Source organism: Phoca vitulina, unplaced genomic scaffold, assembly GCF_004348235.1.
Source record: "Phoca vitulina isolate PV1807 unplaced genomic scaffold, GSC_HSeal_1.0 scaffold52, whole genome shotgun sequence".
NCBI lineage: Eukaryota > Metazoa > Chordata > Mammalia > Carnivora > Phocidae > Phoca > Phoca vitulina.
This window is the reverse complement of record NW_022589755.1, coordinates 10,731,217-10,743,279: the sequence shown is the minus strand read 5'-3', so window position 1 is coordinate 10,743,279 and position 12,063 is coordinate 10,731,217. Positions and strand designations below refer to the sequence as shown.

Here is a 12,063-nt window from a genome sequence, read left to right as displayed (position 1 = left end):
GGTCCTCCCCCCTCAGACTTAGGACTCCGGACCCCCAGCCCCTCCCCCCTCAGACTTAGGACTCTGGACCCCCAGCCCCTCCCCCCTCAGACCCAGGAGTCTCAGCCCCCAGCCTCCCATAGCCCAGGACAAGAGCTCCACTCACCGGACACCCTCCGAACCATAGCATCTCCGCGTGTAGTACCATGAGTCCGACGCCAGTTCCCGCCAGCACTAGGGCCCAGCCAGCCAGCCACTTCTCCTGCTCCAGCAGCTGCTTGCGCCTCTGCAGGGCCCCCAGGCCTGGCACCAGCTCCCCGCCCATGGCCCCTGCGGTCTTGGGGCTCAGCCAGCTTCCTGCCCAGGGTCCCCCACCTCGCAGCACACAAAGGGCAGCCACTGTGGCTTGCAGGTCCTCGGCCTGCTCTGCTCCTCACTCTGGGGCTCTTGCTTTGAGGCACAGAGGAGTCTGTGCCCTCTGGGGGTGGTGACGGCTGAGCAGGGCAGGGAGGGGCTGGCGTGGCCCTTGGGCAGAGGGGAGGCTCCCCAACCTCCCTTCTCAGCCTAAGGAGGGACTGGGGTGTGTCCTGGGGCAGAGCAAGGAAGAGGCGTGCATCCACGTGGATAAAGACACATACTGGCACACAATAGATTGCGTCACACACAACGGTCTGCGCTTTATAACACACACCTAAACTCAGCCACACCCAGACACCGCAAGACACCAGGGGGATAAACCCTCACACACGGCACGGCCAGAGACGCAACCGAACACACATGGGGCACACAACACAACCTACAGTGAGTGACTCACAACTCCCGATGAGCTCTGCAACCCACAGCCACACCCAGACACCACACAGATGGTGTGACACACGCCGGCACTCAGCACGGCAGGCAGTGCCCCGTGGCGCCCATGACCACCCAAACTGTCCACACACAGGCACAGAGACTGCGGCTATAACCGGTACAACGTCCTCTTGCACAAACAGCCACCCCCAGACTCTATTGCTACATTAGCACAACACGTACCAGTGGTTCCGCGGACACACAACATTCTACTTAGTGACACCCACATGCCGCACTCAGCATACCTGTGTGGACCAGGCGCTAACAGCGTCCCGACGTGATACACCCGTGGAATGGTAGCTGACACGTGCAGACACACAACGTTTGGGGACACGCCATGGCAGCCCTCAAGCACCCAGCACATAGAGAAATGCACGCGGAGACACATTGTGGCACATGGCAAGTCAAATATATACGCTCGGAGAACGATTCGCGGTACATACAGACTCACCACGACATGCAACACGCCCCACACCCAGAGCCATTCAAACATATGGTCAGAACAGTGTGAGCGGACACGTGCAGAGACCCACAATGCACAGCGACACATACAGAAACCCAAACGGCACAAAGTAAGACATTCTGATATATTTTGGTGCATCCCAGGGACACGACCCAGAATGGTACCCCAGGGGTTGGGGAGGGGGCTCAGGCTACATGGACCCTGATGCCCAAATGCATCATCTCCTCTGACTGACAAACCACATCCGAACCACGCCCACCCACGGCCCGGCACACCATCTACTCCAACGCACAAACACAGAGTGACAGAAAACACGCTGCCACAGTTTTTCCCAACACAACCTTTTCTGAACACCACGGATCACATAAAACGTCAGGTGTGACCCACTGACACAGCCAACACCTGGGCCTGCAACAACACCACACCCAACCCCAGGGGACACCCTCCGGTGCGGTGTAATACACAGCCACACAAACACAGCATGCTCTCGAGTGTGGGCACCCAGGCTGTGTTCTCGGCAGGGAAAGGAGAGCCCGCCCAAATGGACACACCCCTGGGTGTGACACACAGGGTCACATCTCTGAATGATAGCTCGCCGTGGCACGCACAATGCACATACAGAGACACAACACACAGTGACATACGGAACAGCAAATGCAGTGCAGGGTGATGCACCGCGACTCCCAGGGTGACCCGCAACGTGGCCTGTCACTGCATGCAGCAGCACGTACGGTGTCCCGGACGTCGGGAAACAGATCCAAACCCTGGGGAGACACCGGCCTGGTAACACAAAACACCTCGCACACATTGACCTCCGAGACCCAGCCGGCGGCCCCGCGGGTCCCACTGGAGAGGGAACGCACAGACACAACCCTTCTCCCTCGCGTGTCATCTGTCATGCAGGAACGTGGACCCGCCGGCCACGGGGAAACGAGACACTCACGCACAGACATGCCTGGCAACGCACCAACACAACCCACGCAGACACGCCCGGCGACGAAAACACCGCGCGTGCGGGTGGTCCGCCCGCTCCAGGGCACACGTGTGGTTCCCACTCTGGGTGAGATGCGGCGGGAGAGTGGGGAGAGTGTGCAGACAGCCGCGCACGCCCAGACACCAGGCACGTGCCCGCTGGGAGCAAACGCTGCCGCCGGCCCCCCCCCCCCCCACTACCTGCCACCCCTGTGGCCTGGCAGGGGTCTCTGCACCTCTCCTCCTCCCTCTCAGGTTCTCGGGCCTGACTTCCCTCCTCCCTCAGTCTCTCCTGCTCTGGAAGCCTCTGTCTCTGCCTTTGCCTGTCTCTCCTGTCCTCTCCCCTGTTTCTTGACCTCTGTCTCTTCCGGCTCCGTCTCTCAGTATCTCTGACTCTCTCCATCCATGTGTCTGTTGCCATTTCTCTCTCTCTGGCTCTGTGTCTCTCAGCCTCTTTGTGTCTCTGTGCCTCTCTTAGCATCTCTGTCTCTGTCTCTGTCTCCATCTTTGTGTCCCCCTGTTTTTCTATTTCATGCTCTCTCCCTGTAACCATCCCTCTGTCTCCATCTCTGTGCTCTCTGTGTCTCTGCCTGTGACTCAGTTTCTCTGTCTCCCTGTCTCCCTGCCTCCCGACCTCCCTTTGAAAGGCCTCTCTCTGTCTCTCTGTCTCTGGTTCTGCCTCTCTCTGGACCTCTCCATGCTTGTCTCTGCCTCAGTTGCTCTCTTCCGTCCACCAGCGCAGCTGGGGGCAGCCTTGCCCTTTCGGGTTCCATCAGCCCCACTCAGGGGCAAGAGGCCAGAGACACAGGCTGCGGCTGCCCGAGTCAGAGGCCTCGGAACGGAGACCTCCAGACCCAGCCCCTGCGCCGCCGATCCCCAGTGCGGGGCCTAGTGAAAACTGATGAGGCAGGGGGAGCAATCAGAGAGACCCCGAGGGGTCCAGCCAGGCGGGGAGAGAGACGGAGAGGGGGAGAGAATTTGAAAAAATCAAAGAGGTGGAGAGAGGAGACATGGAGGTGAAGGGAAAGCAGACGCCCAGATCAGGACATGGAAGTTAGAGCAGACAGAAGTTTCGTCTCCAAAGAGACCACAACTAAGAGAGAAAAACGGAGCGAAGGCGGCCATGGGAGAGGCCAGGGTGGGCAGCAATGGGGTCACAGTGGGAAAGGCACTTGCCTCCAAACGGAAGTTCTGGGATGTGGGGGTCAGTCGGTAGGACACACAGCTCCAGAGCCAGCTCCCTCCAGCCCAGGGAGGGGCTGAGCCAGGGGGTGGGGGTGACTCAGGGCCCCAGAGCTTCCTGTGACTCAGCCCTCCGTCCCAACCCTGAAGGGGGAAGTGGAGAGGGAGAGGGGTCTCTGTAAAAGAGAGGGAGGAGGAACACCAGAGGACCTCTCTGCCAAGGTTGCCCCCCTCAGAGGAGGAGGTGGGCTGCTGCATGGGACTTTGAGGGGGGGAGGGAGTGGGGTGTGGACTCCTGGGTCTGAGGGAGGAAGGGGCTGGGGCTGTGGACTCCTTGGTCTGAGGGAGGAGGGGCTGGGGGTCCTGACTCCTGAGTCTGAGGGAGGAGGGGGCTGGGGGCCTGGACTCCTGGGTCTGAGGGAGGAGGGGCTGTGGGTGTGGACTCCTGGGTCTGAGGGAGGAGGGGCTGGGGGCCTGGGCTCCTGGGTCTGAGGGAGGAGGGGGCTGGGGGCCTGGGCTCCTGGGTCTGAGGGAGGAGGGGCTGGGGGCCTGGACTCCTGGGACTGAGGGAAGAGGGAGCTGGGGCCTGGACTCCTGGGTCTGAGGGTGGAGGGGGTATGGGGCTGGACTCTGGGTCTGAGGGAGGAGGCGTTGGGGGTGTGAGGGAGGAAGGGGCTGGATCACACACTCCTGGTCCAGGAAGGCTAGAAGAACTGATTCCAAAGTCCCTGGGACTTTTCCTTGGCCTTGTCCCAGCTGCCCCACCTTCATCCCAGCCCCATCTCCGGGCCTGGAAAGGACCCAGGTGCCTTGGGGCCCAGCCGGAAGGGGCTAAGGACAAAGGGTTGTTTAACTGGGCAGTGTGGTGGAGGGTAGTGAAGAGGGTGTCTCAGGCGGAAAGGTCACTCGTCGCCCCGGGCTTGGGCAGGGAAAGGCGGGGCTGAGCCAGGAGGAAGACATCCTTCATGAAAGTCAGAGGCTTGTGGAGGCAAATCCACCACGGCTGGTCTTTTTGATTTAGGCATTTGGAGGCTTCAGGGCATGGGATACTGCCACCTAACGGTGGCTTTGGGAACTGCAGGCACCTGCTTGTCCAGGCTAGTTTCCTGTCAGCATACATTGAGCACCTACCGAGTGCCACGTCCTGCTCTAAGTGTTGAGGGTGTAGTAAAAACAAAACAGACAAAATCCCTGCCCTCATGGAGCTTCCAAGCTAAAGGAAGTTTTGTGGTTCCGGCAACCTCTCTCACTCTGTCTAAGTCTTTGCTTCTCTTTCTCTGTATCTCACTGGCCTTGCTTCTCAGTTTCTATATCCTGGTCTTTGTCTTCAAGTGCATGCCTTTTTCTTTTCTCCTTTTTGTTTCTCTCTGTTTTTGTTTACTTTGTCCTTTATATATCTCTGTTCCCCACCAATTAAAAATTATGTATATCATTATTTTTTTATTAAGTTCAATTAGCCAACATGTAGTACATCATTAAAAAATTATGTATATCATTTTGTTAAGTCAATTTAATTATAAATTATAAACTTAATTATAAATAGTGTATAATTAAATAATTATATCTCACAATCTGGGAGTCCACAGACCTTGGTTAAAATCTTGCCGTGGCCACTGACTATTTTTGTGTGGAATATAACACACATACAGCCTGGGTTAGGGACAGACCAGTGTTCACGTCTAGCTCTGCGATCTTAGCTGTATGTCCTGTAAAATGGGGATGATACCCATGTCACAGGGATGCTTGAGAATTAGATGACTATCCACGGTCCTCGACACAGGACCTGGTGTATGTGTTGTTGTTATTGTTTTGTTTTGTTGTTTTTAGAGGGGGTGGGCAGAGAGAGAGAGAGAATCTTAAGCAAGCTCCACGGCCAGTGTGGAGGGGGCTCCATCTCAGGACCCTGATGAGATCATGACCTCAGCTGAAATCAAGAACTGGATGCTTAACTGACTGAGCCACCCAGGCACCCCCTGGAGCCCCTTCTTTGACTCTTTTGATCTCTTTCATACTTTCCTCTCTCTTTCTCCTGTATGTCTATTCCTATCTTGCCAAAACCCTTCCTGCCACTTTCCCCTCCATTTACTTTGCTCTACCACAATGGCCTTCCTGCTGATCCTCAAACCTGCCAAGCTCTTTCCTGCCTCAGGATCTTGGTGCTTGCTTGTCCCTCTGCCTGAGTGCTTTGCCCTCCAATCTCCTCATGAATCATTCTCTTGCTTCATCCTGTTCTTTGCTCAAATATAGTCTCTTTCTTGACCACCTCTTTAAAAATGGTCCCCTCCTGCTCCACAAAGAATCCCGTATCCTATTTAATTGCTTTGTCTTCATGGCACTTGGATTATCTAAATAATCCTATTTTCTTGTTTGTCTAATTGTTTGGGACAGGGATCTTGTCATCCCCAGTGTTCAGAACAGTGCCTGGCAATAGGTGATGCCCAATGGATATTTGTGAAGGAATGCTCTTATTCAATGGTACTGATTGACTGTCCTTTGACTCTGCCCTCTTACCCTGTTCCACACTGTCCTGGAGGTGGGAAGGATGTCATTTCTTCATTTCCCTGTCCTTTGCCCCCCCAACCCCAATTAGTTGAAGTTGCTGTCTGTGGTTCTGAGACCCAGTGCTACAGATCTGTCCTTGGTGCTGATTAGGGCTCCCACTTCCATTACGCTGGAGAGGTCAGACAAATCTTGGGAAAGGAGTGATGTGTGTGTGATCCATCTAGGCACTGGAACTTCTGAATCACTGAGAGAAGAGACATTTGAGTTCTCAAGGGAGGGAGTGCCTGGGCCACTGTGTGTTCAGTAGGTATCTGTCCTAACTATTTATGTGCTTATCTATTCATGTATACACACATTCATGTATATACTTTTTATTTTGGAAAACTTCAAACGTACAGAAGTGAAAAGAAGAGTATAATAAACCGCCATGCACCCACTTAACAACTACCAACTCATGGCTAATAGCATTTCACCTCCACCACTTCCTCACTTCCTCTATTATTTTAATGCAAATCCCAGACATGATATCATTTAATTATATGTCGTATTTTGAATTTTGTTTCTTTTCATTGAGGTATGGCTTACACATTGTAAGGTTTGCAAATCTTAAGTATACAGATTGATGCAGCTCTACGTGTGTATGGACATGTGTGACCAGCACCTGAGCAAGCCGAAGGGCATCTCCATTGTCACAGCAAGGTCTCTTGTACTCTCTCCCAACTGACACAGCAGGGGTGGTCACCATTCTGACCTCTATCATCAAAGATTAAAAAGCCACAATATGGGAGTCCAAAGACCTGGGCTCTGGCCTTAACTTTGCTGTTGGCATTCTTTTTTTGTATGAAATGTACCATACGTGCAGAAAGTACATAACATTCAGAGGTCTACTTTGGACAAATAATTATATTGTGAACCCCCATGAAATCACCCTGGACACCCAGAGAGAATATTGCTACTCCCCAGAATCTTCCTGGGTGCTCCTTTATGACAATATTCCCTTCCCAATTTCCAGAGGAAACCACTATCCCCACTTATAAGGAACTTTACTCCTCCTAACCCACAGCCCTCATGCACTGTGCTTTCTTAGTTTCTCCTTCTCCCTCCGACCCTTCAACATTATGTGGCCCCTGGCCCCCTGACCACAAGTGAGAGACCACCTCCTTTCTCTTCTCCCTGTCTCCAGTCTCACTACCCCCTGGTCTGTCCCCTGCATGGTCACAGGGAGAATGTCCCATCACTGGGCTTCCACCATGCCTTTCCCCTCCTCTAAGCCCTTCCACGGATCCCCATCAGCTGTAGGGAAAAGTTCAGGGGACTTTATCTTCACCTGACAATTTAGGCCCTTCGGGGACCCTGCCACCCTCTTCATCCTCATCTTCCTTCCTCACACTGTATACACATACCATGCCTTTGTGAGTACTGTCCTTCCTACCTGGGATGCCTTTCCTCCGGCTGTTTTGCCAATTCCTATAGATACGCGTATTTTCTTCTTCACTTGTTTTTCCCCTCTATCCCTTCCTCTCTTCCTTTCTTCCGTTTTTATCTTTTCATCTATCTATCATCTACTAACTTCTTTTAATCTTGCCTCTTCTTTCCCTTTATTCTTTTATATAAGGATTCGTAGTGGTGGTGGTCCTGACATTCATAGATGAAAATTTTGTCAATAGCATCCATGCTACTTCTCCACTGCCTTTTCCTTCTCATCAAGACCAGATATTTCTCAGGCACTGCAGTTAGGAAATAGCAATAATTAGTTGTTCAGTGAGTAGTAAAAAAGGGTTAGATGACCACAAATCAAGGAGACAAAGAGATGTGTGTGAAGGGATAGGCAAAATGAATGATGTGCAAATTTAAGTCCATTCAGTCAGAACACAGATAGTAACAATACTAAACATCATTTGGATAATTCACAACCAACCAACACAATAGAGACCACATTTCCTAGATCTATTCAATCAGTCACTCCTTTTCTTTTAACACATTACCTAACATGCAAGGGTTCATGTCATGAGATGGTTAACTGAAGTCTTTTTTATCCCTTTGCTCATTAGTTGTAACCAAATAAATAACTTTAAGAAAGGGGATATGTTTTATTTCTCTCCACCCCCATTTGCCATTTCTGCACCAAGAAAGCATTTAAAAAATTTTTCCCACCTTTTATGGAAAATAATATACATATAGAAAGGACACAAATCATCAGTAAAGAGCAGGGTGAATTCTTGGGTCAAGAAACACAGGTGGGCGCCTGGGTGGCTCAGTCGTTAAGCGTCTGCCTTCGGCTCAGGTCATGATCCCGGGGTCCTGGGATCGAGTCCCACATCGGGCTCCCTGTTCAGCGGGAAGCCTGCTTCTCCCTCTCCCACTCCCCCTGCTTGTGTTCCTGCTCTCGCTATCTCTCTCTCTGTCAAATAAATAAATAAAATCTTTAAAAAAAAAAAAAAGAAACACAGGACCAGATCCCAGAAATCCTCTTGTCCCCTCTTCCAGCCACTGAGTATCCTGACTTTTTTTTTTTTAAGATTTTATGTATTTATTTATTTATTTATTTATTTTTATTTTTTTTTTAAAGATTTTATTTATTTATTTGACAGAGAGAGAGAGAGAGAGAGCACAAGCAGGGGGAGAGGGAGAAGCAGGCTCCCTGCAATGGAGCAGGGAGCCCGACGCGGGGCTCGATCCCAGGACCCTGGGATCATGACCTGAGCCGAAGGCAGACGCTTAACTGACTGAGCCACCCAGGCGCCCCTTTATTTATTTATTTTAGAGAGAGAGAGTGAGCGAGCACACGCACACTCGAATGGGGGGAGGGGCAGAGAGAGAGGGAGAGAATCTCATGCAGACTGCACACAGAGCACGGAGCCTGATGCGGGGCTCAATCTCACGACCCTGAGATCATGACCTGAGCCAAAACCAAGAGTCGGACACTTAACTAAGCCACGCAGGTGCCCCTGAGTATTCTGACTTCTAATTGTATACATTAGTGTTGCCTACTTGGGAACCTTGTATAAACGGAATTGTGCAGAATGGTCTCTTGTGTGTATTGTCCTTTTGCTCAGCATTGTTTGTGAGACTCATCCATGCTGTTGCATGTAGGTGCAGACTGCATTCTCATTGCTAAATAGCATTCCACTATGTGATGAGGCCACAATTAATTTATCCATGCTACTGTTGATAATTATTTGAGCTGTTTCCAGTTTGTGGTTATTATGAACTGTCCAGCTGGGAACATTCTAGGATATGTCTTTTGGAGGAAATATATAAACTTATGTCTGTTGGGGAAATACACCCGGGTATACCCATATATTCTGTGTCCCAAGGAAGGGCCCTGTGCAAATGAAAGTGCTCTTAGTGTAAACAGAAAAAAATTCCAGATGTCGAACATCCAACTGTTGATTCTCACTCCCTTCCATCTGTCCCTCTCTTTGGTAAATGGCACCACCATTTCCCCCGCTCCTCAGGCCAAAACTTTGGAGTCTTTTCTTTACCTCACACTCATCAGCCAATGTATCAAGTCCTGTCAGCTCTACCAACAAAATCCATTGGGCTCCAGGCTCAGTGGGAAGCCTGCTTCTCCCTCTCCCACTACCCCTGCTTGTGTTCCTTTTCTCTCTTTGTCTATCTCTCTCTCAAATAAATAAATAAAATTTGAGAGAGAGAGAGAGGGAGAGAGAGAGAGAACACGAGCTGAGAGAGGGGCAAAGGGAGAGGGAGAAGCAAGACTCCCGCTAAGCAAGGAGCCTGATGCAGGGCTCGATCCCAGAGATCATGACCTGAGCCGAAGGCAGACCCTTAACCAACTGAGCCACCCAGGTGCCCCAGACACAGGGATCTCTAAAATGTAAAGCATGTACACAAGAGGACACGCTGTGACTCCATTTATATGACGTTCAATATTAGGCAAAATTGATGTATGATAAAAGTCAGAGAAATGGCTCCCTCCAGGGTGGGAAGTGCCTGTGAAGGGCTACGTGGGAGGCTTTAGGGACAGGGACCAGAAATGTTCTATATCTTGATCTAGTGGAGGTTATTCAGGTGTATACATATGGAAAAATGGCACGTTGTGCATTTTACGGTATGTGTTTTATGTTTCATTGAAAAAGTTATATATTATCTGTAATTACATATACATATAATTATATATGTATATTATAATACATAAAATTATGTACACACCACATAAGATATAATAATATACTATACATATACTATTATATGATATATATTTATGTGAAACATGGCAGCTCCCTGCTATAAATTCTCCAATGGATTCTGTATCAGTATGGGATCAACCAGAAAAACAGAACTAGCTGGAGATATATATTAAGATAAGAGATTTATGGCAAGGCTTATGTGATTGCGTGGGCTGGCCAGGCGAGTTCAAAATCCATAGGGCTGGCTGTAAGAAGAGGCAGGCTGGAACTCTTGAGCACAGGCTGAAGATGCTGTCCATAGGTGGATTTCTTTTTCAGGCAAGCCTCAGCTCTGCTTTTAAGGCGTTTTCAGCTGGCTGACCCAGGCCCACCCAGATGATCTTGGATAATCTCCCTTATTCATAGTCACCTGACCACGGACAATAATATCTACATCTACAAAATACCTTCGTACTTACACTGAGAATAGTGTTTGAGTGACTAACTGAGATTGTAGCCTAGCCAAGTGGACACATCAGACCGACCATCCCAGCTTCAAATCACATTTGCAATAAAATCCAAAGTCTGCTTCCCATACTAGAAAGGTCAGTTTCTTGGGGTGCCTGGGTGGCTCAGTCGGTTAAGCGTCTGCCTTTGGCTTGGGTCATGATCCCGGGGTCCTGGGATCGAGCCCCACGTCAGGCTCCCTGCTCAGTGGGGAGTATGCTTCTCTCTTTCCCTCTCCCTCTGCAGCTCCCCCTGCTTGTGCTCTCTCTCTCTGTCAAATAAATAAATAAAATCTTAAAAAAAAAGAGTTAGTTTCTTGAAGGCCGGGACTTTTGCCTGTTTTGTTCGCTGCTGTATGCCTAGAAACTAGGTCAGTGCCTGGATATGGTAGGTGCTCAGTAAATGTGATGAATGAATGGGTATTGACATTCAGCTTCTCCTTCTATGTCAGGATGTGTAGACATCTAGAACGCTTCTCCCCTTGACCTCACAGGAAGGTAGGAGCATCTCTGAGATGACTTCCTCTTCATTAAGGAAGTTAGAAGATGTGGGGATCCATCCTTGCTCTGCCACTTACTCTGAAAATCACTGCCTCTCACTATGTCTTGGGCAACTTGTCTGCCCAATGGGGATGCAACTACCTTTCTTGTGTGCCTCTCAGGATCATCGGGAGGATCAAGTGGGGGACAGGATGTGAAAGGACCTTGTAAAAGTGGACGTGGACAAGAGGACATTCCATGTTTCTGTATACACCTCTGCCTGCCCTGTGTCCCTCCCAACCTCTGGATCTGTGTCCAGGCTGTCTCCTCCACCTGGAATGCCCTTCCTCCTGCTTCTCTTTGCTAAGACCTCTTTATCCTTAAGGAGTTGGCATAAGATTCACTTCTTCCAGGATGTCTCCCTCAATCTCCACAGGTTGGAGAATTTTTCCCCGTTCAGCTTTGCCTCAAGTGCCTTTCTGTCCAATTCATCAACACCTGTGTGTTTGGGATGTAGAATTGCCTAGCGGTTGATGGGGCTGGGAGTCACACTCCCGGCTCTCCATTCACTAGATACATGGGAGCGAGCATGTGCCCTCACCTCTCATTTGCTCACGGGCATTGGGATAATAGCCCAACTCACGTTGGGTGGCTGTTGCGTCCCAGGTAGTCCATGTTCCTCTCATTAAATTCTGAACACAACCACTGCGAAGTAGAGCTTGTCATTAGTGTAGGTTTTATTTTCACCTCTGCCTTATAGGTGAGGAAACAGGTGCAGAGAGGTTGAGTAACTAGCCACAGGCTAGATGGTAGAGCTGGGATTTGAACCCGTGCAGGCTGGCTCCAGAGTTTGTGCTCCTAGCTCCTAGGATATGCTGCCTCTCAAACCTCTCATGATGATACAAATAAAGACCTTCTTGTAGCTCCATGCTGGCTCTAGAGGGAGGAAAGTGGGTTGTGGGGTGCCCGGGCCTCCCTGGTGTCAGGATTGCTCTTCATG

The 12,063-nt window shown here is 50.4% G+C and overlaps 1 protein-coding gene across 1 annotated transcript in view; it reads right to left on the bottom strand.

Annotated features, from left to right (window-relative positions):
- KCNN4 (potassium calcium-activated channel subfamily N member 4) overlaps window positions 1–2,561 on the bottom strand; it is a 14,781-nt gene extending 12,220 nt beyond the window's left edge. The window contains exon 1 of the mRNA XM_032388264.1: window positions 146–2,561. Within this exon, the coding sequence (XP_032244155.1) occupies window positions 146–304 (159 nt within the window). The 5' untranslated portion in view covers window positions 305–2,561. The remainder of the gene's footprint in view (window positions 1–145) is intronic.
- Between the last annotated feature and the right edge of the window lie 9,502 nt (window positions 2,562–12,063).